We start from the raw sequence: 27564 nt of genomic DNA, 5'->3' as shown, positions 1-27564 counted from the left end.
CCTTAATTTCCAAGTTGACAGCCCTTTGTGCATATGTACATGTGTTTAAATTCTGCTGAATAAGAAATCCTGGCATCTTTTAGATGATGATAAGACATTTAATCTACCTTAACTAATACTACTCTGGTGGTTGTCTCAAAGCTCTGTAGGGCTAGACACTTTCTGCTCTGGGTTGTGGTTGATTATTTCTGGTACCTTGGGATTTCCCTTTCTTTTTAACTCTGGCAACATTTTGACAGTTTGTTTTTGGGATATATTTCATCTAGCATTTTTATGTTTTTGGAGCAGGAAGAGGGGGAGGGGAGCAGTTATCCAGTAATGTCATCTCAGCCCATCATGTTTGTCAGAGAGCTAAGATACTCTTTGTTCCTCCTTTACACTCCAGCATTAACGAGGTTTAAATTACTTACTAAATTTGCTTAATTAGTTATACATTAAATTTGTCCTCAAAGCACAAAAAAAGGCCTGCAATTACATAGTTCTAAGTTTTATGAACCCAAAACAGTTTATATGAATTTGGACTTTTTTTTTTCTCCTGGGCATATTTGCATGGTAATTTTAGTATGTTAGTGAGTAGTCATAAAGACATGTCCTAGAATTCTCTTGGAAGTAGAATATTAAATAGTGAACTTGAGGTATCTTTGTTTCATTGTCTTGATGTGTTCTTGTTATGGAAGAGAGCTAGTTGTCATTTCAGCTGAGCCTTATGAAGTTGAGAGGCAATTTGTAACACCTTACAGGCTCTAATACTCAATGATGGGTCATCCTCAAGGCGAATATTTACTGTCTTTAAGCATAAAGTTAAACAACCTGGGACTTTTTAAGTTGTAAGACTAAAGGAATGGGACAACAGAGAGAGTTTTGGAACCTGTGTAGTTACTAGAACAAATAAGCCTGTAGGATATTGATCTTACTTACGACACAGTTTACTAAAGTGAGGAAGGCCAGTGCAAGACACTGGGGGAGCAGGAATGAGTACCATTCAATCAAATGCAAATAATTTATACTCCTGGATAAAGGAATTTATTACATTTATACATTATTTTGTTCAAAAACAATTTATTCATAATTTAGTAATGGCTGTGAAAATTATAGTGGTAACAGGAGAGGTTTTGGTTACAATGTAAGTGAATTATTTAGTGGATTCTAAAGTACTCCAAAGGTGTTTTGATACATTCCTGTTGGGGGTTAGCAGTCTACTTGTCAAATATCACATGGGGATTACACATTTCATTTCTTTCCAGAACAGTCTTCCTGTAGAGGTATGTAAATATGGCTGGTCTCCTTTTTCTCTTAAGCTAAATGGGATCCTTCTGGTTTCATTCATTTGCCTTCTAGCAGCCTCCCCATGTTAGCCTTGCCACATGGTCAGTCTTCTGTTTGGTAGGTTTTATAAATCCTAAAAGTTCTAGTTCAGAAACAGCTCTAATAAACCGAGCACTGGAGGCTGTAGCTAAGGAAATTCACCATGTTGTATTTTTGATAAAAAGAAGTTAAAATCTCAATGTTAAAACATTAGTTAGTAAACTGAAATATAGTTCAAAAATATACTTCTAAATTAAACTATAACCCATCCTGGAAAACATTAAATATACTAGAATCCAATGTCAATAAGACACAAATGGAAAAGTGCTTAACACTTGCTTACCTAATTCTAATTTTTCACATAGTGTGAAAATTGCCCCACCCCCCAAATTCGAAAAGTATATTAATAACCTTAGAAAAGTAGAGAATTGAGTGACAGTTTCGGACATTTTTGGTGAATTTTGGAATATGACCTTCATGTAAGTTTTAGACCAATATTTCAGATTTGGTCTTGTTTTTAGACTAAATTTCGAATGAATATTTATAAACAAGTTATTTTGGGATGGTATGATTAATATTAGTAAGTAATAAGGTTGGTTGGAGCATGTCTTTATAAATCTCTAATGTAGATCTGGAGAAACTAAACTTATATTCTGTATGTATACTTGGACATTATAGAAGTTGTTTAAAAGGATACTGGATAATTTCATTCCTTTCTTCTGAGGTTATAGAATTAGCATCCATTTTTTCAGCAGCTGTCACAACTGTTGCAAAAGCCTTTTGAGAGACAATACAGAAGAAAATAAAAATCTCTACTGTTGCCAGACATCCTTTATTGCCTTTGATGGCTCTGTGTTAAGCCAGGTCATGCACAGCTACTGCTGATAGCTGGCACATATTTTTTATTATACCAAATTTCAGATTCTCAAAACTGATGATCACTTTAAAGCAGGTACACATTAAAACACAATGGAATGGTTCCTGAATACTCTTACATTTCAGAGAACTAGGAAGTATACAGAGAAAAACAAGAAACAAAACTAGTCAAAGTTGAAAAGCAAAGGATGCCCTGTATCCTGCACTCCCCAACCTCCATTACCCCAGGAAAATGCCTGATTTTCTTGGAAGCAGCCAATTATGCATATTTTATATGGTGACATCACATCTGTCAAATAGGACCTTCAACAGAGTTAAATTTGCAGTATTCTTCTGAGGAGGGGAAGAATAGTTACTTATCGGAAAGAGTAACAACAGCTGTCCATTGCCTTGCCAAGTATTCCTTGTACTTCCTGATTGCAACTTAAATCTGTTGGGTAGTTATTCCAATACATGTTTTTTCTTTTATGCAATAAGAGAAATGCTAGTTAATAATATACTTTTTTATTTTGTCGAATAACAGAACTGACCTAAACTGTTTTCACTTATTGTTAACTGTGAGGTTAGGTCACACGCTTACTTTGACCTGGCATGAACGCAGGATTGGCTTGGCTGAGGCATGTGGGATCAGAATGATTGGGAATGGGACTGTTGAGCAGTTAGCTGCTTTTCTGGAGGAACTTTTGAAGTATGAGGTGATTTACGTTTTCCAAACAAAAGACAGGGCATTAAAAAAAAAAGAGTTTCAAAGTACCAAAAATAGAAAAACATTCCAGGAAAGTTGTCATGGGTGGTTAGACAAGTAAACAGCTCTCTCTCTCCTCCCTGACCTACCTCTGACCAGTCCACGAGGTTGATCAGCCTGCTACACTCTAGGTGCAGTTTATATGCTATGCAGATGTCGGGGGCAACATTTGGAATGCAGCCTTCTTCACTTTTCAGTGCTTCGTTCTAAAAATAACAGTAAACTTAAGATGACTACACTTTAGAAATCATTAGGAACAAAAACAGATATTAATGAAGTCCCTAACCTAAATTTAGTAATCCAGTAAATGGAGTCTTTGGTTTGCTTTATTTAGGGGGTTGCATTTACTCTCTAAAATTTAGCTAGTTTTTGTTTAGGATTAGGTCTTGATCATAATCCCCCTAGCTCCTTTTCACTAGAAGAATACTCCCAGGATTAGAAGACAAGCATATTTTTCATTTTAATCATATATTATTAATTTCCAAGACCCTAAAGCACTTCTGCTTTCCATAAACAGTTTATGGAATTCTTTGTGGATTTTCAATAAAATGCCACTTCCAACATTTGTAATTATGTGAATTCTAGCAGTTACTCTATTAATAAATACCAACACACCACACCACTACCAAGGCTATAAGTTCTCTCAAAGAAGACTGTGTTGACAGCACTGCAGATCCTAACCCCTACAAAAACCATCAGCACTTTTTCAACCTATTTGAAATCCATGGTTCTTACTGAGAGAGAATCTCTCTCACACATATGCTCAGAGATTATAATATATCCTCCCAAAGACTGCTGGGACTGCACGAGTCCTCTTCTGTGACCTGCCACTAGCCAAAAAGACACTGTCAGAGTTAATTTGTGGTTTATATAATAAAAATAATTGACATTTTGTGCTTTTCAATATGAAATTATTCAAGCTCCCCACTATCACCATCATTGAAAACTGTTGATTTATATCTTCCTACCAAGTATTCCTCTGTAATGCTTAGCATCTTGGTCTGTGTGCTATTTTGGAACAAAAAACCAGTTGGAACACTTCATGGGTTTTTCATGGAGTCACTTAAGTATTTATGGCAAGATTTCTAGGTGCTTAACTGAGTTGATAACTTATTAGCAAAATATCAAGTTATTTCATGTATATATAACTTACTGAAATATAGCTTACTGAAATGTTTAAAGTGATCACTTTACCTGGTCATAAGAAAGTTTTTAAAATTCTGAACCGTTTTGAACTCTGTTTAAAGAACAATTTCTTGGAACTAGCAAACGTGTCTGGATTTTAGTTTCATCCCTGGCAGACTGCTGGCCCTCCTCTAAACTCAGCTCTGGAGGTATCTCCCGGAGTAGATCTTTCTTTGGTTTAAAATCTAAAATGAAATCCCAAAGTTTTTCTTTTTTCCATCAGAAACAATCATTTAGATCTTTCAAGTAATTTCATTAAGCCGTATTGTTTGACCCGTTATCTACTGCTATGTCTGCAGGAAACTCTTCCTTAATTTTCACAGTACTAGTAGCATTATACGTTCCAGTCTTAATGCCTATGATCTGGTTTTATCACATGAAGGGAAGACATTTACACATGATCAAAAGTTGGCAGCATTAGTTGTCTACTAACTGGTATCTTCACTGGCTTAGAAAATGCCCTCAAAAATCTAAAGAATTTTCAAAAATAGCTGAAAGAGATGCGACCCTGAGCTGCCAACTCCTTGCTCCTTAGAACTGCAAATATACAATATTCTTGTGATAAAGAAGTCTTGGGTCTGAACTAAACTCTCCGAAAAATGAGTCTGCTCCTTACCTTGAGATAATAATAAGGATTGTTGAGTGCGGTGTGAAGGGCTACTCGCGGAGCAGCATTCAGGTGCTCACGAAGCGTGTGGGCGGCACTGAAGTACACCGCCTCGTGCAGAGGCTGTGTCTCTGGGGGCAGAAGATACTCTCTGGAACAGCCCAAGTTAAGTGTCAGCTTTTAGATAAGCACAGGTTTATTTTCAATATAATATTTTTGTCAATCCTCTGTGGAAGACTGAATTTACTTAAAGAGCAAAATCAACAAACACCAAAAACAAATGAAAGAAAACCCAAATATCAAATCCAGTGTAGATTAACTCAGAACTGTACCTCTTCCATATAGTATTTTTAAAAATGTTCAGACTCCTTAGAGTACAAAAAAGTATGTATTTCAGTTCTGATTTAAACCTTTTGGAACAAATGTGCATAAATTACTTTTTTGTTTAAGATCTTTAAGGTAGAATTTCTTAAAGTATGAATGAATACTTTCATAAAGTAAATTATTTAGAAAACTGAGATATCCACATTCTTTACCATAACATTTAATTCTTGGCAGTGTTAAACACAGGCCTCAGACCTGGAATTAAGAGTTTAGGAAATTCTTTCTGGATCACAGAAAATGTTTTAAGTGATATCTCTTATAGAAATGATACCCTGAAAGTTTTTTATATGTTGAATTACTTTTTTACTTTAGAAGGCAGAAAAGGCTGAATTTTAGCTTCAGAGTATTGAAAAACAAACACATTGTTCGTTATTAAAATTTCAGTTGTTAAATAGCCATTGTAACTTGAGATTTTTGCCTTATTTATGAGGTAGATGACAAACCAATTTTAATGAAATCTGAACTTAAAAAATAAAGCATTAAAAAGTTCACTTTAAATTTATAATGAGCCCATCAGCTGGTCTGTGCTATGACAGTAACATTGCCCTTCAGTGGCCTGGAAGGTAGTAAATTGGAAGGCGGAAGCTTTGGCACACACAACCCAAAGACAGAGTAATAAGTCACTAACTTGATTAAAGTAGTTAACTCACATGCCTTCATAAAGATTCCTGGGGCTTAGTCCAGTCCTGGGCGTAAAGTATTTTGGCCACATGACAGATTTGTGGCAGCTCGTTTTCCCACCAGGGCAGGCAGAACAAAGCAGCTACCTCAGCCCAGCCACCAGGAAAATTACCCCTCTTCTTCCTGGTGTCCTGGCTTTCTCCCTTCTGGAGAGGATAACACTGCCTAGAAAATCCCACTACACCTGCTTCACCTGTGCCGTCAGTTGCTTTGAGGAAGAGAGGAAGTGAAGAGCATATTAACCATTTACATCACTCATCACCATCTCCCTTCTCCCAGTCTCAAGAGCTCCTGGCCCTCTGCTCATTCCAGTTCTAGATGCAGCACCTTCTCCAGAGTCAATTGGAATAAAACTCATTTGCACAAAGGGTAGGATTTTGACTTGGCCCTAAAGACCAGAATTCTACACCTCAAGTACTACTAACATCATACTCAAGGTTAAGTTAATTTAGCTGTAACTTCAGGAATGGGTGATGCTGGCTGCCACCCTGAATGGCTGGCTGCCCATCTGTAATTTCTGACCACAAACTCTTCCTACACCAACCTCAGGCTCTTTTCCCCACTCATTATACATAACTGCCATTAAAAGACACTACTGAAGTCCTTGCAATATAATAAGGACTGGAAATCTAACAAGGCAACCAGATAGAGTCAATTTCAAAGAAACTATTCTTTCACATTTGTACTCCTCTCCCTTTTTCACATCTTTAATGTTTAGAAATTTAGGCAATTCCCAAGGCAAAAAGCCTTTGGATATCCTCAAAGAACTTCCATCACAGGCAAAATATTTGCCTGTATTTGGTTTCCACTGGGCTACATTAGTTGAACAACAGTAACAAATCATACATTAGAATTTTTTGTCTAACTGCAAACTTGGAGATTGGCATAAAAATATACTTCTGTATCTTATTTGCTGTGAGAAGAAATAAGCAGTGAGTCTCGCACTAGAGCATTGGATGATGCTCATTTTGAATTCAGATCTGAGTTCACAAGCAAAAGAGAGGTGCTTTGGAGGGAACTGGGAGGACCACTTAATAACAACAAAGGCTACAGAGTTGAAGCTTGTATTTTGGTGAAAACAGTAACTTACAAAGTGGCAACTTATTCTCTGCTCTCAGTAGTTTCAGCAAGAGCTGTTCATGGTATACTGGGAACCCCGCCTCCTGGAGCCTAGTGCTTATGTTTATCTTTAAAGGACATCTTTTCTCCAGAACTCCAAGATCTGGTCAAACATCTGTGATGTGGTCCTTGGGGACAGTGTGGAGAAATCGAGAGGGCCTTTTGACAGATGTCAGCAAACTGGGACTGTGACTTTCCACAAGTCATAGCCTCTCTCGGGACTTTAGCTGCCACATGACTCCTCAGGTCCCTTTTAGCTCTAACATGCTACAAACCTATGTCTTCCCTTCTGAGATAGTCAATCTTGGTAAAGACAGTAAATCCTCGTATGGAAAATTTTATGATTCCCCAACACAACACATTTCAATCATGCTCAGTTTTGTTTCATTAACTGCTCAGAAAGGTAAAAAGTGAGACATATTAGGTGAAAGGTCACAAAAGGGGAATGGTTGGTTTGGCTTCAGAACCTACAATTTGGGATTTGTGGGAACTCAGAAAGGAACCTGACATTTGGCCTATAAATTATGCTAAATTACATGGCAAAATTATTTTTACCAACTACAATAGTCACAACTTGGTGAAAGGAAAGAGCCAGGAACTTGGGTCTAGAAACTACAAGAACACCAAAGACAAGGTCAACTGTATGAGTTCTAAAAGGTCATTTCTGGCCAGTAGGTCAGTTCAATATTGCATTGCATCACTTTTATATGACACAGTTCTCTGACTTTAACCTTCCTTTTGTTACACTTGGTTGGTCATTTGGACCTCTTTCATGGCATTAGTAATTTCTCCCCAGTGACTAGGAACAATGACTCTGCCCCCACACTGCCCTGCAAAATGGAACTTTTCACTTTCAAGGATAGGTAATTTATCAGAAAACCATTCTGTCTTCAATAACTGAGCTGCTGTTTTCTTAGTACTAGTGCCTAGCCTGCTGTTGAGTTTGAACTGCCATTAAAAAACAGAATAAGCAATGATAAATAACAGTTATTTCCTACTTTTATTTTTCACACTTCTCATTTTTTTTTTCCTATGGTATGTTCCAATTGCCTGACAGGCAGCTTAGGTGGGTGATTTTACACAGCTACATAGGGCTGGCTTTTGGGATATCCATGAATCAGAATGATCTAGGTTTCCCAAAATGGAATCATCTTAAAATATAGGCAGGACTAGTGGATTTCTAAATTGACTATGAGTACATTTCTCAACATGAATGTAGTCCTGATAATGAGTTGTGCTGGTGTTCTTCAGAATTAGAAGTCCTTTACTCAGGATAAAACAGGGCATTACGGCTAGTTTGCTCTGTCTGTTTTCTTGGCTTGGCGCAGATCCAGCATACTCCCAGCAAAGATAGAGCAAGGATAAAAGGAAATGCAAACACTTGTTATTAGAAAGGAGACAGTTTTTGTTTCCACCCCCAACCCGACTCTCTGCCCCAGCCTAATGAACTAGATCAAGTTTAAACCTGTGTTCTTGAAGTGTCAGTAAAAGAATGAACTAAGTCATTTGATTAGACATCCTAATAAGGCTGGAAAATAATCAACACTACAATTCTAAACTGGACGGAGGAAGCTGAGAAGCATAAAGCCTAATATAGGAGAAAGCGTCCTAGAGTGGCTGTGGACAGCTATCACACCAGTGCTTTTTGGGAAGATAGGCTGCTTTTTAGCTCTTAAGAGCAACAGACTCACCTCACCAGACTGTCAATGAAGTTCACAACTTTTTCTCTGAGTACTTCAAACTTGGTCTGTTTCTTACTGGTTCTTCTTAACTCCTTCATTTCCAATAAGGACTATGGATGAAAGAACATACCTTTTCTGGTGATTCTGAGACAGAAAACCCCTCAAAAGGGAGCTCTGTTGCTTAGGCAGAGGCAGTTGATGCCCTTTCCATAAAACATAATGTGCAGAGAAAGAACCAGATCAAAATGGATTGTGCTTAAATTTCTTTCTTTCTTTTTTTTTTTTGGTGAGGAAGATTGTCCCTGAGCTAACATCTGTGCCAATCTTCCTCTATTTTGTATGTGGGGTGCCACCACAGCATGGCTTGATGCGCAGCATGTAGGTCTGCCCCCGGGATCCAAACCCATTAACCCTGGGCTGCTGAAGTGGAGCCTGCGAACTTAACCACTATACCACCAGGCTGGCCTCTTATCTTTTATTTTTTATTTATTTATTTATTTCTGCTTTATTTCCCAAACCCCCCTGATACACAGTTGTATATCTTAGTTGCAGGTCCTTCTAGTTGTGGGATGTGGGACACCACCTCAACATGGCCTGACGAGCAATGCCATGTCCGCGCCCAGGATCTGAACCCTGGGCTGCCGCAGCGGAGCACACGAACTTAACCACTTGGCCACGGAGCCAGCCCCTTATCTTTTATTTTTGAGGTCTGGAAAGAATCTCTCCTCCTAGGCCTTTGCTTCAGATATACATCAAGTGAATTTTCAGAGAAAGAGGAAAAGGGCATTTCACTTCATTACTAAGTTATATTGCAGAGTGCTCATTATCCACAACCTGTTACTTCATTTAAGAAAAGGACTCAGAAGGAAAAAAAAAAAACCCTTGCCCTTCTGCCATACTAACAGAATAGACTCCATATGTTTTGTTTTGCTTAGATTGAAATTTTACTCTACATTTATCATAACTTGTTATGATGGTACAAACAAGGTTCTTTACTTTGACAACCAAGATCCAAGTTAGAACTATTTCAAAAAGATTATATTGGATATACACTGTGGCTCAATTTCTGCTGTATACTGGATACACATTAAAAAAAATCAAAAATATCTAAAACTAGTGTGTTAGGCTGTTTTGGAGCTCTCAGTTTGATCAAACAGGAAAACAAATACATCCGATAATCAGATTACTTTTTTGCAGCCATGTTCCCATTTTTCCCTTATTGCTAGTTAATTCTCTTTCTCTCAGGCTACAGGAACAGTTTCCACCTATGTAAGCTAGTAACTTAGCTAGCATACATGGAAAATGGGAATGGCAGTGGGATAAACAGTATGTTCAATTTATAAGTGAGTTACAAAGTCTGCTTTGTTCCTGGTTGTAGTTTAAAAATGAAAACAACATCCAAGTAGCACTAATCTAGAGCACACACAGAAAAAAGGGAACATCACAGGATGTTGCAAGCATCACAGGATGTTGCAAGGAAAAGAAAGTAACCTGACCTTCTGAAGATGATAGAGGTCTGTCTTCTGAAGCCCCTTTGAGTGTGACCCAGAAGTATCTTCTTCCTCTTTGGCTTCTGCTTTTAATACACAAACCAATATCCATTTACTAGGGTATATCCATTCAAGTCAAGAGAACAAACATTTCTACTACTCAAGGGAAATAAAGTCTCATCTTTTTTTTTAATGTGTCAAGGGATCAAGGTTCCATCAGATAAATGATTTTTTCCAGAAGCCAAAGGTCAATAAATACTACGTAGGTTATGCTGCAGAGAAGTCTTCAAAATACTAGGTACTGAATTTTTTAAAATGTGACCACAATGAAAACAAAACAAAATACAAACAAAACCCCCAAACCAACAGCAAAAAGCTCCAATCTTTGTGCTGTTATAAATAGCTTTTAAAAAACAAATAAATAGATTTAAATTGTATTCCTTTGACTATGCCAAGATTGTAAACAACACAATACACCCTGGCAAACTTGGCCTCGATCTTCCAATTCACTATTTTTTGGCACAATGCTATTTGAGTATGAAGAGGGTAAGGTGTAAAAGTTTTGAAATATTCTTCTAAAATGCAAAGTGCATCATGGTTCTTTAGTGACGAGAACAGAAGGTCAAACCTGGCAGAAGGTGTAGCTGTGCTTCTAGAGAGCATGAGGCCCTAATATCCTCCTTCCAGGGCAGGGCAGGTTTAAGGAACCTTACACTCACATGACTGATTTGGCCTAAATCTAAGACAGAGGGATGAGGCTGGAGAATCTGCATTGTTCTCAAAGAATAAATTTCTTTTTAGCCATGGATAATTCTTGGTTCAAGAAAGATATAACTGAAGGTTAAAATATCTAATAAATTCTTTGTCCCATTTCATTAACATGTAGTAAAGCCTTAAAAATAAATCTGATATGACAGTCTGGCTTACTTAACCCTCCAAATGTAATTTTAAACCCAGACTGTAATATGTAATAAGTGTTAAGGAACCAGAGCTAGCATATAGTCAAATATTTCTACTTGTCCAGTGTAGCAGTTTAATTTCACTTTATTATTGACAATGTGTCACTCAATCTCCAGCCTTCCCATTTCTAAAAGCAGCATTCCTCTATTTAATATTAGAACATCACAGAATTTGTTCTCTACCTTATGTTACATAAACTTCAATTAAAATTATATCTGCAATTTCATTTTACAAAAATCCCCGAGTCCAATTTTGTAAAAGATTGAAATTTACCTAATTTATCTGATATTCCTCTAACTCTTTTAGCCTATTTATGTCCTCAGTGGTGGCCCCTGACTATCCCAATGACCACAATTAGGGGGACATTTAAATTGTGAATCAGAGGAAAAAAACAATGAGCTGGTGGTTAAGAGAGGTGGGCTCTAGTCTGGGTGCCACCACTAGTTCGCTGTGATCTGGAGCAAGTTACTTTCTCTTCCTGGGCTTTAATTTCTGTTTGTAGCTGTCCTCAGTGATCTCTATGATATGAATTTCCAGCCCTTTACAATTTTTATGACTTGAAAAATGGTTCAGCTCAGGCTCTAGTGCAAAGGAGCAATGCCTACACATAATTCGGAGGGAACCCCTTTGTACTGTAGAGTACTTCATACTAGCTGCTCCTGCCACTCTAAGAGTCAAGCAACCTTTCTCTTTCGCCTTCCATTGACTCAGCACTCATCAGGTGCCTAGCACTGCAACAATGGAGAGATACGGAGGCATTTCAGCAAAAGCGCTTTCCTAAATCCAAAGGATTTTCAAGACAAAGGAACACTTGCCAAACATAGAAAAGGATATAGACATTCCAAGTGAAATGTTTCATCATGCCATGTCCAATCTGTGTGCTTACACACCATGCTGCCTCTTTTCCCCAAACTCTGTTAAAACATTTCCCTAACTGGGGGAAAATAAAAGGTGCACACTCATTTTGTCTGTTTTACCAGAAGAATATCATATTTTGATGCTAGAAATAAAGCAAGAGAAGAGCCCATGAAAAGTTAATGATCAGTATCAATCCATGGTGCCCCATTACAACAAAGAAGTCCTGAAGCATTCGAGAACAGAACATGGCTACGTGTGCACAATCAGGATACAAATGATTGTGTGGAGGTCGTGCAAATTAAAGGAAACTGTAGCCCTCCAACAGTGAGGAATGCCAGGCTGCCTCAGTTCATTTAGGACTGAGAGAGTCAAGCCTTTGTAAATCTGATTAAAGCAAACCTCATGCATATTTTGGTAATCAGCATAGCAATGAGCCTCAGTGCTGTGAAAGCAGTTCAAGCTATTAATTTTTCAGGGTTACAAATGATTTATGCATTGTTTTTGAAATCTATAAAGAACTTGATGAAATGCTTAAGAAAAAACATCCAAAAGGAGTCCTTAATTATGATGCCCTGCTACTCTCTCCAATCTTTCTAATTTCGTTTTGTTGCCATTTTTTTTTTCCTGCCCATTTGATGCTTTTCATCATTGAAACCATATCTAGAAGAGAACCATTTGGCTTACTGTGACTGTGAAGAGGTGATATTCTCAGTCCTGTTATACTGACTGCTCATGAACTACTTTATCTCTTCAACTCTCAACACATCAGAATGTGGGGGTTTCCATGTTATTTTAGTTAAATGACTGTCATAGCTAGTAGAATTGGCAAGATATTATATTCTCACCATCAAGGCTCTGAAACTGGGCCAGGAGCTCCTCTATTTTCTTTGCTGTGCTGCCAAGCTGCTTTTCAGAAGAGGACTTAAAAACCTTGAAACATTTTTCAAGTATGGTCATCAGTTCATCCTTTGCCAACATCCTAGAACAGAGTCAGTGACAGGGGATGTAATATAACTGGAAAATTAATATACTTAAAAAACATTGTCTACATATTAAATGTTTCTGGTCAGAAGATGGTGTAAATTCTTCATTAGTAGCTACCAACTTTTTTTGGAGAGATTTTCTTCAGTGACGTAGTATTCAGAAGAGTTCTTACATAAAGCTCAACTTAGAAAATTTACAAAGATCTGGGTTCACAGCCTGGCTCTGGCACTTACTATGTTTATAATACAGAATAAGTTACTACACATCTCTGATCCTTGGTTTCCTTGTCTGTAAAATAAAAATAGGAAGTGATATATTTCATAGGTTAGGTGGAGGCTTAAAAATTAAATGAGAAGATGCATTTGAAGAATCTAGCACAGCGCTTACCACACAGTAGACATTTAAGGTTAGTTTCCCTCTCCTTGAGATCTAAATGTAAATATGAGACAAGAAATGTCTGCTGAGGATAGAACACTTAGGCTAAATGAAAGCTTATTTGAAAGGACCAAAAGAGTATCACAATCATTTTGCTAATTGTTACCATTTTAGCCAAGCTTTACATCTTCCATGGGCTTTATAAACACCAGTCAGTAAATCCACTGAACTTTAAACAAGGAAGGCAATTCTGCTTATTTTATAACACAGGGAGAATGGTTGTGTAACTCATTCAAAGCCATAGAGGAAATTTTTGTTAGAAATGGAGAGAGAACACAGATATTCTAAAATTAGGATCCCGTACTCAGAGCCATTCTTTATACGATCTCTCCATTAAGATCATATTCAGTAACACAATGAAAAGGAACCAGGTCAATATTAGTAATTATTAATTGCCATGACACAAGTATACAAATTATTCTCACCAAACAGACCTAAATCATGAAGACTACATTGATTAAAAGTTCTTATATTAATCAAGAAACAAGCAGACAAATCCAGAATATGGGCCATTATTCTGCAAGATAACTGTCTACGTTTGACATTTTTCATAATAAAAATCTGGGAAAAATACTAATATTACTAAGTTAGGAAAAAGAGATATAAAGCTAGGTAGATTATAACTACTGAGAAATTAAGCTGGTTACTTCAACTAAAACTTAAATGAAAAAATAAAAAATGTCAACCAATAAATACAGAAACTGGTTGGGGTGGACAAAAAGTAAACTTTTCCCTGGTTTTAAGAAAAAGTATAAAACCTTTTCTTCCTCTTTCTACAACAATGAAATAATTATCCACAGTGTTTTCTTTATCTGTGAATGAAAGGCAGCTCACAGGTCAAAGAAAACTAAACCAACACATTTAATTCTTGATTGCATTTGAAATTATTTAAAATTTCTGGTTTTCTGTTGCCCCGATGGAGTTAAACTGTTGAGAAGATAGTTAACTACTCCAAGTCAGATACACTTGAACAATCTGTTATGCCTGCCTGACCTTTAGCCCTACTCAAATGGATAAGATCAGCATTTCTAGGGTCCAAGGAATCACCAGCACAGGCTTGCTGGGAGGGGCGAAGAGCCTGCAGGAATGGAGGCGGAGGGCGAACCCACGTCAGCAGCACGCTGAAGACTAGCTTCCCAGGCTACAGGCAGCCACACCTTGCATCTATTTGCAGCTTGCAAATTTGAATATCAAGGAAGGCGAAGCCCAGACTATTATTCATTTTCAGGGTTCAAGAAAAAATGGCATTATGTCATAATTTTGAAGTCAAATTTTATTAATCATAACTTAATGTGGCATTTGATTGGAGGGGGTAGATCGTTCTCCTCAGACATAAACTTCCAGGGCTTCAGATAATTATTACTCTTTTTATTCTCAGCCAAAGATTATGTTCTTATTGTTTCCAGAGTAGCAAAAGATCTTAAACTTCCCCAAGTATGCTCTGGTTTAAAATAAAAGAAGACTTGAAGTAAGGCTGATTGAGCTAATAATGTGATCAACCCAATAAAGTCATTGAGAGGAGTTTTTTCAATTCAATTATACATACTCAGAAAGGATCAACAAAGAGGCCTGCTATCATCACTGTTACTCAACATCATTCTAGAGTTCAGTCACTACAGCAAATTAAGAAAAAAGAAGCAAGTGGTATAAAAAGAGGATGAAATTTATTATTTGTATAAGATATGATTATAAGGTTAGATAATCTAAGAGAACTGGGGAAGTATTAAAGATGTAAAAGGGTGTGTGGATAAAAGACGTGTGTGTGCCCGTTAGAATGACAAAAATATCTAAAACTAATAGCAACAAATGTTGGAGAGGTTGTGGAGAAAAAGGAACCCTCATACACTGCTGGTGGGAATGCAAACTGGTGCAGCCACTATGGAAAACAGTATGGAGATTCCTCAAAAAACTAAAAATAGAACTACCATACGATCCAGCCATCCCACTACTGGGTATTTATCCAAAGAGCCTGAAGTCAGCAATCCCAAAAGTCCTGTGCACCCCAATGTTTATTGCAGCACTGTTTACAATAGCCAAGACGTGGAAGCAACCTAAGTGCCCATCAACAGACGAATGGATAAAGAAGATGTGGTACATATATACAATGGAATACTACTCAGCTGCAAAACAGAACAAAATCATTCCATTTGCAATAACATGGATGGACCTTGAGAGAATTATGTTAAGTGAAATAAGCCAGCGAGAGAAAGATAATCTGTGTATGACTCCACTCATATGAGGAATTTAAAACTATGGACCAAGAACAGTTTAGTGGATACCAGGGGAAAGGTGGGGTGGGGGGTGGGCACAAAGGGTGAAGTGGTACACCTACAACACGAATGACAAACATTAATGTACAACTGAAATTTCACAAGATTGTAACCTATCAATAACTCAATAAAAAAAAGACGTGTGTGTGTATACACACACACGTTAATACCTTACAGGGACATGTAATCAATATTGTATATAAACTATTTAAGAAAAAAGCATGCTCAAAATGGCAACACAAAACATAGAATACACGTGTATTTATAACAAATGTGTAAGACATAAAAAAATGAAAGCCCTGAATAAATGAACAGACATTTTTAAGTTCTAACCCTCAATACTGTAAAGATACAAATTCATTCCAAATTAATCTATACTTTTAACACTTTTTGAAACAAAATCCCAGTGGGTATTGTTTTAAAACCTCATACAATTATTCTAAAATTTACCTGGAAAAATAATTGTTCCTAAAAAAGAGGAACAATGTGTGTATGCTTGAGTGTGTGTAGTGGGGCTATTAATATATCAAAAGGTATAAAGTACAGTGATTAAAATCAATGGTACTTGTATAGGAATAGAGAGGCCAATAGAAGAGATTAAGTCTAGAAAGAGATCAAGGTATATATGGGAATTTGGTACATGACACAAAGGTCGCATTTCAATCAGTAGGGAAGGGATGGGAGGTACCGGAAATAACTAGTTTGAAAAAAAGAGATCACTACCTCAATGTAGTTCAGATAAAATAAAACTGAGTAGGGTGTGGGGGTGGGGGAAAACTAGTCCATCTATCATAAAATACTGAAAGACAGGGGCTGGCCCCGTGGCCAAGTGGTTAAGTTCGCCCGCTCCGCTGCAGGCGGCCCAGTGTTTCGTTGGTTCGAATCCTGGGCGCGGACATGGCACTGCTCATCAGACCACGCTGAGGCAGCGTCCCACATGCCACAACTAGAAGAACCCACAACGAAGAATACACAACTATGTACCGGGGGGCTTTGGGGAGAAAAAGGAAAAAATAAAATCTTAAAAAAAAAAAAAATAATAAAATAAAATAAAATAAAATACTGAAAGACAATAAAGAAAGATACTTAAGCCTGATAATATTCAGCATCGGCAACAGTGTGGAGAAACAAATACTGATACCGTGTTGGCACAAGTTTACCTTGGTACAACAGAGTTTATATTTTAGACTTTGAAAGTCTATGTTTATGTATTTATTTTATGAAAGTAACTATACAAATGTGCAAAAACACACTCACCCCTGGTGATTACTGTTTGTAACAGAGAAGAATTAGAAACAACCTAAATATATATCAAGCAAGGGACTGATTAAATGAAATGTTACACTTTCAAAACACGAGATATTACATAGCAGTGATAAACAATGAAGTAATACTAAAAACAGCTAACACTTATATGCACACATGTACCAGGCCTCAGTTGACCTCCACAACACTGTATGAGGTAGATACTATTATTATTCACATGTTAACGGATGAGAAAACAGGTACAGAAAACTTAAGTAACTTGTCCAGTGTGTGGTAACGGCACAGCTGGGATTTGAACCCAGTCTGGCTTGGCATCCATGCTCTTACTGACCATGCTGTACTGCATCTCAGGACAGTGTCTGTGGTAGAATATTAGGTGCAAAACAAATAACTACCACAACAAAAACCCACCAAACAAATCCAAAAAACAAAAAAAAATGCAAGTTGTAGAACACTGTATATAGTATGATTTAATATATGTTTGTACTTGGAAAAAACCTAGAAGTACAAATTGCTAAGAGTGGATGACTGGTTTCAGAGTTATATAACACAAGGGGTACTTTCAGAAAAGTGCTGTTATGTTTTCATTTAGGTTACTATTAGAGTGACTCCAACAAGCACTCTGAAACCTAACTGAACAAAATTAATTGAAAACCAAAAAATGAAAAATTTAATTTATCCCCAAAAGTTTGTTATATATAGCACCCTAAGAAGAAAATTAAGGACCGAGTCTAGCCACTAGACCAGCATTTTTCAAACTAGGTTTTCAAAATGGGTTTCAGCCATTAGTTAGTCATGAAACCATTCGTTCATTCAGTAAACATTTATTGAATGCCTACTACATACCAAGCACTGTTGTGGGCATTTGGGATATACCTCAGTGAATCAAAACCCTGTCCTCATAAAACTTACCTTCTAGCAGGGGCGGGAGAGTGGTGCACAGACAACAAACACTACCTATCTCGTGTTACTATATGTATGTTAAAAATTGGTATTATGGGAAATACCAATGGGTATTGAACAGAGTAATTGAGGAGGCTTTGGAGTCAGCAGGTAGGTTTCAATTTTAAATTAGTTATTAGGCCTCATTGAGAAGATGACATTGACCAAATATGTGAAGGAGGTAAGAGTGTTAGCCATACAAATATCTAGAAGAGCTCTTCCTGGCAGAGGGAACAATGCATGCAAAGGCCTACAGTGGGTGTATGTCTGGCATGTTCAAGAAGAACAAGGAGGCCAAGGTGACTGAAGTGGAAAGAGAGACCAAGTAGTGGGAGATGAAAGCAGAGAGGGAATGGGGTCTAGATCATGTTGGGTCATTGCACAGACTGGGGCTTTTACTCTGAGTGAAAAGAGGAGTTAATGGACGGTTTTGAGCAAAGGAGTAACATTATCTGACATATTTCAAAAGGAATATTCTGACTGCTGTTTTGAGAAAAACCTGTAGGGGAACGTGTGTGCAAGCAAGGAAACTAGTTAGGAGGCTCTTGCAATAATCCAGGTGCGAGATGATGGTGACTTGGTCAATAAGAGAAAGTGGCAAGAAGAGGTTTGATTCTTGATATATTTTGAAGGCAGAACTCAGGTTTTTGGCTTTGAACAATGGGAGAGACCACAGAAAGATTATAGGTTTCCGGGGGAAGATCAGGCATTCAGTTTTGAACATGTTAACTTTGAGATGTGTATTGGATGTCCAAGTAGTGGTGTTGAATAGGTAGATGGAAGTAACAGTCTGACACTCAGGGGAAAAGAGTGGGCTTTCAACCAAGCCCTGGGGCACTGTTATGTTAGGCTGTCAGGGAGAAGAGAAACCACCAGAGGCTGGGTCCTGGAAGTCATTAAGGAAGGAGTGATGAACTGTGTTAAATGCAGCTTAACACAAATGAAGATGGAGAACTGACCATTAGATTTAGGAACAGGGAGGTTACTGGTGACCTTGATCAAAGTAGTTTTGATACAGTGCACAAACCGTCAGTTAAAGAGAGAATGAGAAGAGGAATTGGAGACTGTGACATGGCCTTTGAATTCTGGTGGATTCCATCTAGCATTCTGCTTTAAAAGAACTAGAATAAAATTGAAAAGAAAATGTCAGAATGTAAAAGTTTGAAAGCCACCACACTAGATTACTTTAAAGAGAAAGGGAAAAACACATCTAAGATAGGCCATGTTAATGCCGAAAAAGAGCTGTTTATCTTTAACCAACTTAAGTGATTATATCTCTATCAGGTAAATGGTTCAAAAAAGGCTTGTGATACTTAATGTGTTAAAAGCTTTATAGGTTGTCATAAAAAAAAGTTTCCTTAACTAAGACAGAAAGAGAATCATTTAGCAATCATTAAAAGCAATCATCCTGCAGGGCAATGGAGTGTTCTGCTTCATCATGCAGAAAGCCAGTAATTTCTGGTGAAGTAGGTACTGATTATATAAACGTCTGAGAACAGGCTACAAGGAGAAACTGGTCAATCCATGGCTAATGCAAAGGTCTTCTGAATAATGACTTCTCAAGTTCTAAACAGACATTACCATTGTAAAACAGTTTTGGAAAATATTCAAAAACTCAAACTGTAAATATATCAACAAAGACTAGAAGTTAAGAAAATAAGAAAAGCTTACAAAAAAACCCACAGAGGTTGTCTTCTTCAATGACAACACAACGAAGCAATCATATATGATCATAACAAGTGAAATGGAAACCAAAAATATTCATAATTCCTCCTAAGCCTAGACAATATTTCATATTCCATGCCACTTCCTCCAAGAAAATGCTCAACCTCCCAAGTGGAGGTTAGCTGTCCCGTCTATTAGTTCCTTAGGACCCCAGACCTCACCCATCACAGCACTTACTACTCTGTATTGTAACTGACTATTTACTCATCCACCTTAATCTCTCATTGGTCAAAATTCAATGTAGGTAAGACCAGGGTCATCTTTGTGATCAGATCAGTGGCTCCACATATCAAGCATTAAAAAAACATTTTTTGAATGGATGAACAAGGCAATGGCCATGCATTGCTAAAGAATTTCATGACTTCAGGCCTTAGTGAGAACAGTTTCTTTATTCTCAAACTGGTTCATGTCAGGGAGCACCTGGAAGTCATGGTGCCCTTTGTGGAACACCGTGCTCTTTTTTGTATGTCAAAATGAATAAATTTAATTCTCTCATACGGTTAGAAACAATTTTAGTTGTTTCTAAAAACTATACATGTTTTTATATTTTTCTAAATACATACATATTTTATTAATGCAATATAAAAGTATACCCGAGTTCATAAGAAAAAAAGTTGTTAAACTAAGTTTCATCGGCTATTTGAGTTTTTAATATTTCTTAGATACTTTTTCACTTTACTAGCAGGAAAGTGGTAGTAGGCATTAAATGTTTAATTAAAAAAATACAAATTCAGATCTTTTTCTGTTTATTGAGATAAAAAGCCATTGCTCACTATTAGCAGTGGAATACTTTAGTCCAGTTTTGGCACAAATTTGAGATCAACTGCCCAAAGCCATCCAGCCTCTCCACAGATAAAGACTTTTCTTTTCCTTTGATGGCTTCATTTTTTTCCTCAATTTTTGGTACCCCTCTTTTATTCCCCTTTATTTTCTAGAACAGTGTTTTTCAAAGTGTGGTCCCTGGGCCATCTGTCCAAATGTGGTGGAGCGCTTGTTAAATGCAGATTTAAATGGTGCTGATGACCACCACACCCAGGTTCCCAATGGTCAGATTCGGAGTCTTTGGGGAGAGGGTAGAAATCATTAGGCATGCTAAAACCTACAAATCATTATTCTCAAAACAGTAGCTCTCAGTATCTTTTGCTTTAAAATGTGCTTCAACAATTCAGCTGTGTGTCTGATTTTACCACAAGCCCACAGATAATTGTGGAGGACCTGATGTGATACAAATTCAGGATTGGCAATCCTTGTTCTAAAAAAAAGAAATTCTATTTTAATGGTGCATGCAGTCTCATATAGCTTCTGCACGGACAAATCTAGATCCTCAAAAGTTAGATTACTGCTATTTAGGATCTCAGAGACTGTGGACCCATGTCATTTTTATAACTAGATCTTTAAATATCATCTAAAGTTGATCTGCAAAGTCAGGAAACAATGCATTATTTAGATTCCAAATCTCTAATCTCTTTGAACTAAGCTAAAGTGATCAAATGTTAATATTATTACTTGGGTCATGTGTCATGTTTTTTTTAACTCAATGAAAGCTGAGCTGACTTGCTAATATATTACTGTTTAACTCAAAAGCCTTACTCAGAAATTAGAATAATTTCTTTCGGCCTAAAGTAAATTCCTTCAGCTATCAATCAACTTCAATTTACAAATCTGTTTCTGTATCAAGCACATAAGGTTACACTTGGGATAAGCAGCCTAGACACTGTGGCTCCTTTCATTTATATGTCTGTATCCTGTGCCAAGATGGGGGGGGGGGGGTACTGAGTGCACAGAGGCTTGCTCTGCTGGCTCATTTTAAAATTTTGGGTATGCTCTGAACATGGACTATTGGCCACAAACCCATATAAATTTCCTTTTATACCACCTCTCAAATAATTGGAATAGGGCTGAAAAATGGACTGAACTTTGAAGATTCAGATTTAAATCCCAGCTCTGCCAACTGCAGAAAAGTCACTCAATGTTTCTCACTTTGGTTTCCTTATTTGGAAGAACATGGGCTAACTCTAGATGAATAACTCTCAATTGACAGGGTGGACGGCATAGTAAATTCCCCAAAGAAGAGGGGCACACTTTTCATTTTCCCCAATCCAAGAATCATTCCCATAGCCATTCACTGCTACTGATGTGAGTGCAATATTCTTCAGGTCCAGCTGATCCATTATGTTCCTCTAAGTTGAGGAGTCTATGATTTATATAAACCCTTAAGACCTTATTATTGAAACAGTTTTTTGAATTTCAAAAGTCTGAAAAATTCCTGGTCTAGTGTTTGGTTTCTAGATGGCTATTTAGAAATTCTCTCCAATAGAAAGGTAAATTTTTCTTCTTAAGATCCTTCATAGCTGACCTGGAGAAGCCACTGTACTCATCGAGCTCACTGCTGGGTTAGCATCCTTTTTACCACTTCCTATTCCAAAACTTAAATATGTACTTGTGGAATGATACATGGTTGAGCAAAAAATTAACCAACTCATATCCTGTATAAGTCTTCATGCTCTAAGAGTTGAGTGAGAGAGGAAAGGCTATGGAAGACATGCAGAACCATTGCACTTGTGTCAAATAATGACATATTATAAAGGCATATTTGCATGCTCCCCCACACACATCAATGTTTTGTTGCATACATTTTTTAAAAAACTCTGATATAAAATCCTGTAGGTCTTTTTCCACTCACGAATGTATGACAAACATTTCCCACATTATTACAAATTCCTTGTAAATACTTTTGTTAATTGAGATACATCTGACATAACATTATATTAGTTTCAAGTGTACAACATAATGATTCAATATATGTATATATTGTGAAATGATCACCCCAATAAATCTAGTTAACATCCATTATCACACAGTTGTAAATTTCTTTTCTTGTGATGAGAACTTTTAAGATCTATTCTCTTAGCAACTTTCAAACATACAATATTATTAACTATAGTCACCATGCTGTACATTATATCCCCAGGATTTATTTATTTTATAACTGGAAGTTTGTACATTTGGGGACCTACAACCATTTTGCCCATCTCCCATCCCCTACCTCTGGAACCACCAACCTGTTCTCTGGTCTATGAGTTCAGTGTTACGGCAGGATTTCCTTCTTTATATTCCGTTGTATGTATACAATTCCTTTATCCATTCATCTATCAACGGACACTTATGTTGTTTCCATGTCTTGGCTGTTGTAAATAATCCCATAATGAACATGGGAGTGCAGATATCTTTTTGAGCTAGTGTTTTTGTTTCCTTAGGATAAATACCTAGAAGTGGAATTGCTGGGTCATATGGTAGTTCTATTTTTAATTTTTTGAGGAACCTCCATAGTGTTTTTCATAGTGGCTGCACCAGTTTACATTCCCACCAACAGTGCACAAGGGTTCCCTTTCCTCCGCATCCTCACCAACACATTTCTTGTCTCTTTGACAACAGCCATTCTATTTTGATTTGCATTTCCCTGATGATTAGTGATGCTGAGCACCTTTTCATGTACCTGTTGGCCATCTGTATGTCTTCTTTGGAATAATGTCTATTCAGATCCTCTGCCCATTTTTTAATCAGATTGTTTGGTCTTTTTTGCTATGGAGTTGTATAAGTTCTTTATATATTTTGGATGTTAACCCCTTACCAGATACATGATTTACAAATATTTTCTCCCATTCAGTAGGTTGCCTTTTTATTTTGTTGATAGTTTCCTTTGCTGTGCAGAAGCTCTTTAGTTTGATGCAGGCCCACTTTTTTTTTTTGCTTTTGTTGCCATTGCTTTTGGTGTCAAAGCTAAAAAGCCATTGCCAGGACCAACATCAAGAGCTTACCATTGGTTTTCTTCTAGTTTTATGGTTTCAAGTCTATGTTCAAAGTTTTTAACTCATTTTGATTTGATTTTTGTGAATGGTGTAAGATAGTAGTCCAGTTTTCTCAAAACCATTTATTGAAGAGACTATCCTTTCCCCATTGTATGTTCTCACCTCCTTTGTCATAAATTACTTGCCCATATATGCATGGGTTTATTTCTGGACTCTCTATTCTGTCCCATTGATCTATATGTCTTTTCGTGCCAATACCATACTGTTTTAATTACTGTAGCTTTGTAATACAGTTTGAAATCAGGAAGCGTGATGCCTCCACCTGTGTGTTCTTTCTCAAGATTGTTTTGTCTATCTGGGGTCTTTTGTGGTTCCATACATATGTTAGGAATTAAATACTTTTTAATGGACACAAAATATTTCATCAAGTAGATCTATGGTTATGTAAATATGCCAGTTTCCAGAAAAAGGATTTTTCAAGAGAAATACTGCCTTTAAGGTCCTCCTTAACAAAAAAATTCAAATTGGAAATGTTACTGTACTATGTTTCTAACAGTGCCTAGTTTTTCTTTCCAAAGTAACATTCAGTGATCATTTTAATCTCATTTTCTCTCATGACTTGAATTGTTTGAAGACAAGTGATAAGAATGTCTGTTTTCCTAAATTCAGATGATTCCTACTTAGAATGCCTCAACTGACAAGTGTTCCTGACTTCTTGTCCACATCTACTCTGTACAAAGTGGAAAAGAATTCCAGTCTGGAAGTTCCCAGATTCTTTTTCCCTCTTGTAGTGCCCAGACTCTTGCCTGTCCTTGCTGTAGCTACTATAGTTGACGATTAGTGCTTTTTATATTCCTATGTTTCTGACCTCAGCTTAGCAAAATGACTTTCTATTTATTGCTTCTGCTTTACTCAGATCCCCAAATCCATATTTTAGATCTTAGCAAAGAACAGTGGAAGATACAAGAGCTTTGAAGTCAGACTTGGATTAGAATCCCGGTTCCATCAACAGCTAAGAGATCTCAGGCAAATCACCTGCAACCTACGTGAGCTTCAGTTTTCTCAGCTCTAAAGTGTGGCTAATAGTATCTGCTACTAAGATGTACCTGAGTGTTAGACTGGAAGATATACTGAAAGTATGAACACAGTGCCTGGCGCACTGCAAGCTTTCATAAGCCATGGTTACTAGGGTCATGATTACTATTATTGCTCATGTTTCCTTGCCCTAGTTTGGAATTGACATTTTTGATCCTTGACTTGTACTCCAAGATTACCAGTGCCAGGGAGATGCAGAAGGAAAGGAACAAGTCACTCCCGGACAAAGGAATCTATGAGTTTGCGAATACCCAACTGGAGAAGGAAGACAATCACTAATCACAAAGGTTAAAGAGGAAATCCAGCAAGAATCAAGTGGGTGTTTGAGGTAGATATGTTCAGCTGAAGAGAAAACGAAATCTTAGAAATATTCTAGTTGAAGTATATAAATACAAAGAAATCTGTTATTGGCATTTAAATAAATGAAATAAAACCTAGCTTTTCAGTGGCAATCTAGTTTCCATGGGGAGTTGTTTTTCAGATGGCATAAAGTTAGTTCCTATCTTAACCTGCGCCTGCTAGATCACTAACATCTGTATTATTAAGTCTCGGACTTCAAGTGCTTTCACTGTGAATTTTCCTCCTAGTGCCCATCTGTTCTTTTCTTGTGAGCCCAGAGGAAGCCAAGACTTAAGAAATATTCAGTTCTCAGACTTCTTTATGATATTTTCATATAAGCATTTGTATGCACTAAGGAAAATTATAAGACTGTACAGAAACAACTCCACTTGATTTTCCGTTTCTCATTATCCATGTGATCATTATTTTTATGGAAGACTAAGAAGTCACCATACATATAACAAATAAAGCCAAGGAAAACAAATGATTATAACTTTAAAACGTAAATTTGTTGGGGATAGTAAATGATCTTTGATATCTGATAATAACACTAAAATATCTTATTTATTCATATACTAGGAGGTAAATAATTTATGAATTACCCATTATTAATGTGAACAAAGCTAGCTCAGGTAGGGGAAGGCATCAAAACCACTACCTACTCTTGGCTGTTCCTCATCAAGGTCAGCAGAGACCTTCACAGGCTTCGTTTCAGCCCGTGAAATGAAGGTTCATCCGTGACGCTGCTCCTCCACTCAGCCAGGTCGGGCCATGGTGAGCTCACCTTCCATGACTACTTTCCCTGCCATGACGTCAAGCTGGCTGGATGAAAATGGTCCATACCTAAGCTCTCCTCATGTGGTGTCAATATTTGACTAAACAAAAACTCATTTTACTTTAAAAATCACAAGTTCAAAAATAAGGTAAAACCAGCAAAGAAATGGATGGGCATTATATTAAAAACACTATAAGCTACAAACATAAATTCAAGATATATACAAATATTAGACACAAAATGGCCGCTCATGAAACTCCTTGGCAGGCAGAGTTCTAGAGGAAGGTGTTACTTATTGGCAGGCTTGGAGCAGACAAAAAAGAAAAAAACAACAAAAGAACTACCTCAGCAGCTGCAAGGCCGATGCATACTCCTCTGAATCCCATATGTTCTTTTCCAAACATGTGCAGTACAGCTCTCTGATCTGTAAGTGAATAGTATACTCGTGAGGAAACAAGAGTGATGTACTAAGTTTGCACACTGCCAGTTTGGCAAAATCATAAATGGTCAAGACAAAAAATTAGTGTTATTAAAAACAACCATTTTCTTTAGTTGACAACAGACTTGGCATATATCACATGGATCAAGCTTTATAAGAACACCATTTACACAGAAGCAAAACGAGACTATATTGGGATTGGCTGATATTACGGGTCACTTTGTAATAAGAAAATGATAAAAAGATACTGTGATTATTAAAAAGAAGGCTTAATGGCAGAAATTGTCTTATATACAAGTCATTCTTATATATCTATATTTGTTCTCTAAACCTTTGAGTTAAGGATGCAAAGACTTAGGAATTCAGAATTTTTCCATTAACATCCATTCTACGGATGGTCCACAAGTGTGTGGTATGACACAAAGGCCAGAGGAGCACAATTTTGCAAGGAGCAGAAGTGCTGCTTCCCTTTTAGTTCTTGGTGCCACGCAAGGTTAACCATTAAACATTCTTAAACAGATTCTTTTTTCCATTTCACTAAGGTGGAGGATTAGCTCTCTCGGTATAAGTGACAAAGAAGTGTTAAAGAAAGTTAAAATGCATTAGCACAAATACATTGTAGGGGAAGCAATACCACTGGGATTCAGGTGGTTGTTTCTAGTTGTGGCCATCAGAACAAAAAATACTGTTTCAGTTACCAATCATGTGTACAGCTGGAATTGATTTAGATTGTGCACTCACTGTAAGATTTGGATCCATTTCAAATTTTGATATCCCTGAATGCTACTGAAATCAAAGCAAAAAACTACTAATATTCCTACTTTATAGATTTCAAAGGAAGAAGTTACCTGTCGACCCAATGGGTACTTGGGAAGAGAAGAGGTGAATTGATGAAGACATCTCAAAACCAGGAAGTAATTTGTATGGTAAACATACAGGTTTTCTAGTAATGATTGTGCTTCCTCCTAAAAATCACATTACAAATATGTAAGTCCATAATTAAAACAATATAATACTAAAATCTACTTCATGGATATACATAATTTCCAAAAAATGATGAGAGAAGATTCAGAATTACAAATTAACCTCCTTAATTCTGAGAATTTATAATGCACACAAAATCCAGGATAAAGGCTGGGTGAGCGTTTTTGATTTAGTATCAAGCCTAGTGATACTTTACACACACTAAAATTAACACTCTAATTTCCTCCTATCTACAGCATTGCCACAATAACTTGGTACCCAAAAATACAAGTGTGCAAAAGAGCATGTTGCTGAGTACCTGCCTGTGCCTGTGGGGTGTGCCATGGCGAGGTGGACCCGTGACCCTATCCCTCCCTCACTGGCATCGGAAGGGTGAGATCACCAGAGAGCACAGTACAAATGTAATTAACAGTTGGTGAGGTTCTGCTTATGATGTATGCTTTTCTTAAAGTACTGCTAGAGTTCTGTTTGAAAGGGAAGTGGAAAAGACTGTAGAAGAAACACCACAGGTAATTCTGATAAATCCTTGCCTTTTGTTGAGGATCTCTAATACTGATTTTATTTACTTTAGCAAGTGAGGGGGGGAAGTGAAAAAGAGAAATCTGAAGC

At 37.1% G+C, this 27564-nt stretch overlaps 1 protein-coding gene across 4 annotated transcripts in view; it reads right to left on the bottom strand.

The window, feature by feature from the left end:
* Positions 1-912: 912 nt before the first annotated feature.
* The window catches only part of ORC3 (origin recognition complex subunit 3), a 59318-nt gene continuing 32666 nt past the window's right edge, over positions 913-27564 (bottom strand). For 2 of the 4 annotated variants that reach the window (XM_014848435.3, XM_070496394.1), the window contains exons 12-20: positions 26820-26936; positions 25877-25956; positions 12738-12871; positions 10081-10157; positions 8594-8694; positions 4728-4869; positions 3016-3132; positions 2003-2082; positions 913-1440 (exon numbers count right to left, since the gene is read on the bottom strand). In XM_014848435.3, coding sequence (XP_014703921.2) covers positions 1335-1440; positions 2003-2082; positions 3016-3132; positions 4728-4869; positions 8594-8694; positions 10081-10157; positions 12738-12871; positions 25877-25956; positions 26820-26936 — 954 coding nt within the window. In that variant the 3' untranslated portion in view covers positions 913-1334. Of the gene's footprint in view, positions 1441-2002; positions 2083-3015; positions 3133-4727; positions 4870-8593; positions 8695-10080; positions 10161-12737; positions 12872-25876; positions 25957-26819; positions 26937-27564 lie in introns of all 4 variants that reach the window. The other 2 variants (XM_014848434.3, XM_014848436.3) reach the window with 2 other exon arrangements.

The sequence above is a fragment of the Equus asinus genome, chromosome 24 (genome assembly GCF_041296235.1).
Source record: "Equus asinus isolate D_3611 breed Donkey chromosome 24, EquAss-T2T_v2, whole genome shotgun sequence".
Lineage (NCBI taxonomy): Eukaryota > Metazoa > Chordata > Mammalia > Perissodactyla > Equidae > Equus > Equus asinus.
This window is presented reverse-complemented; position numbering and strand designations above follow the sequence as displayed.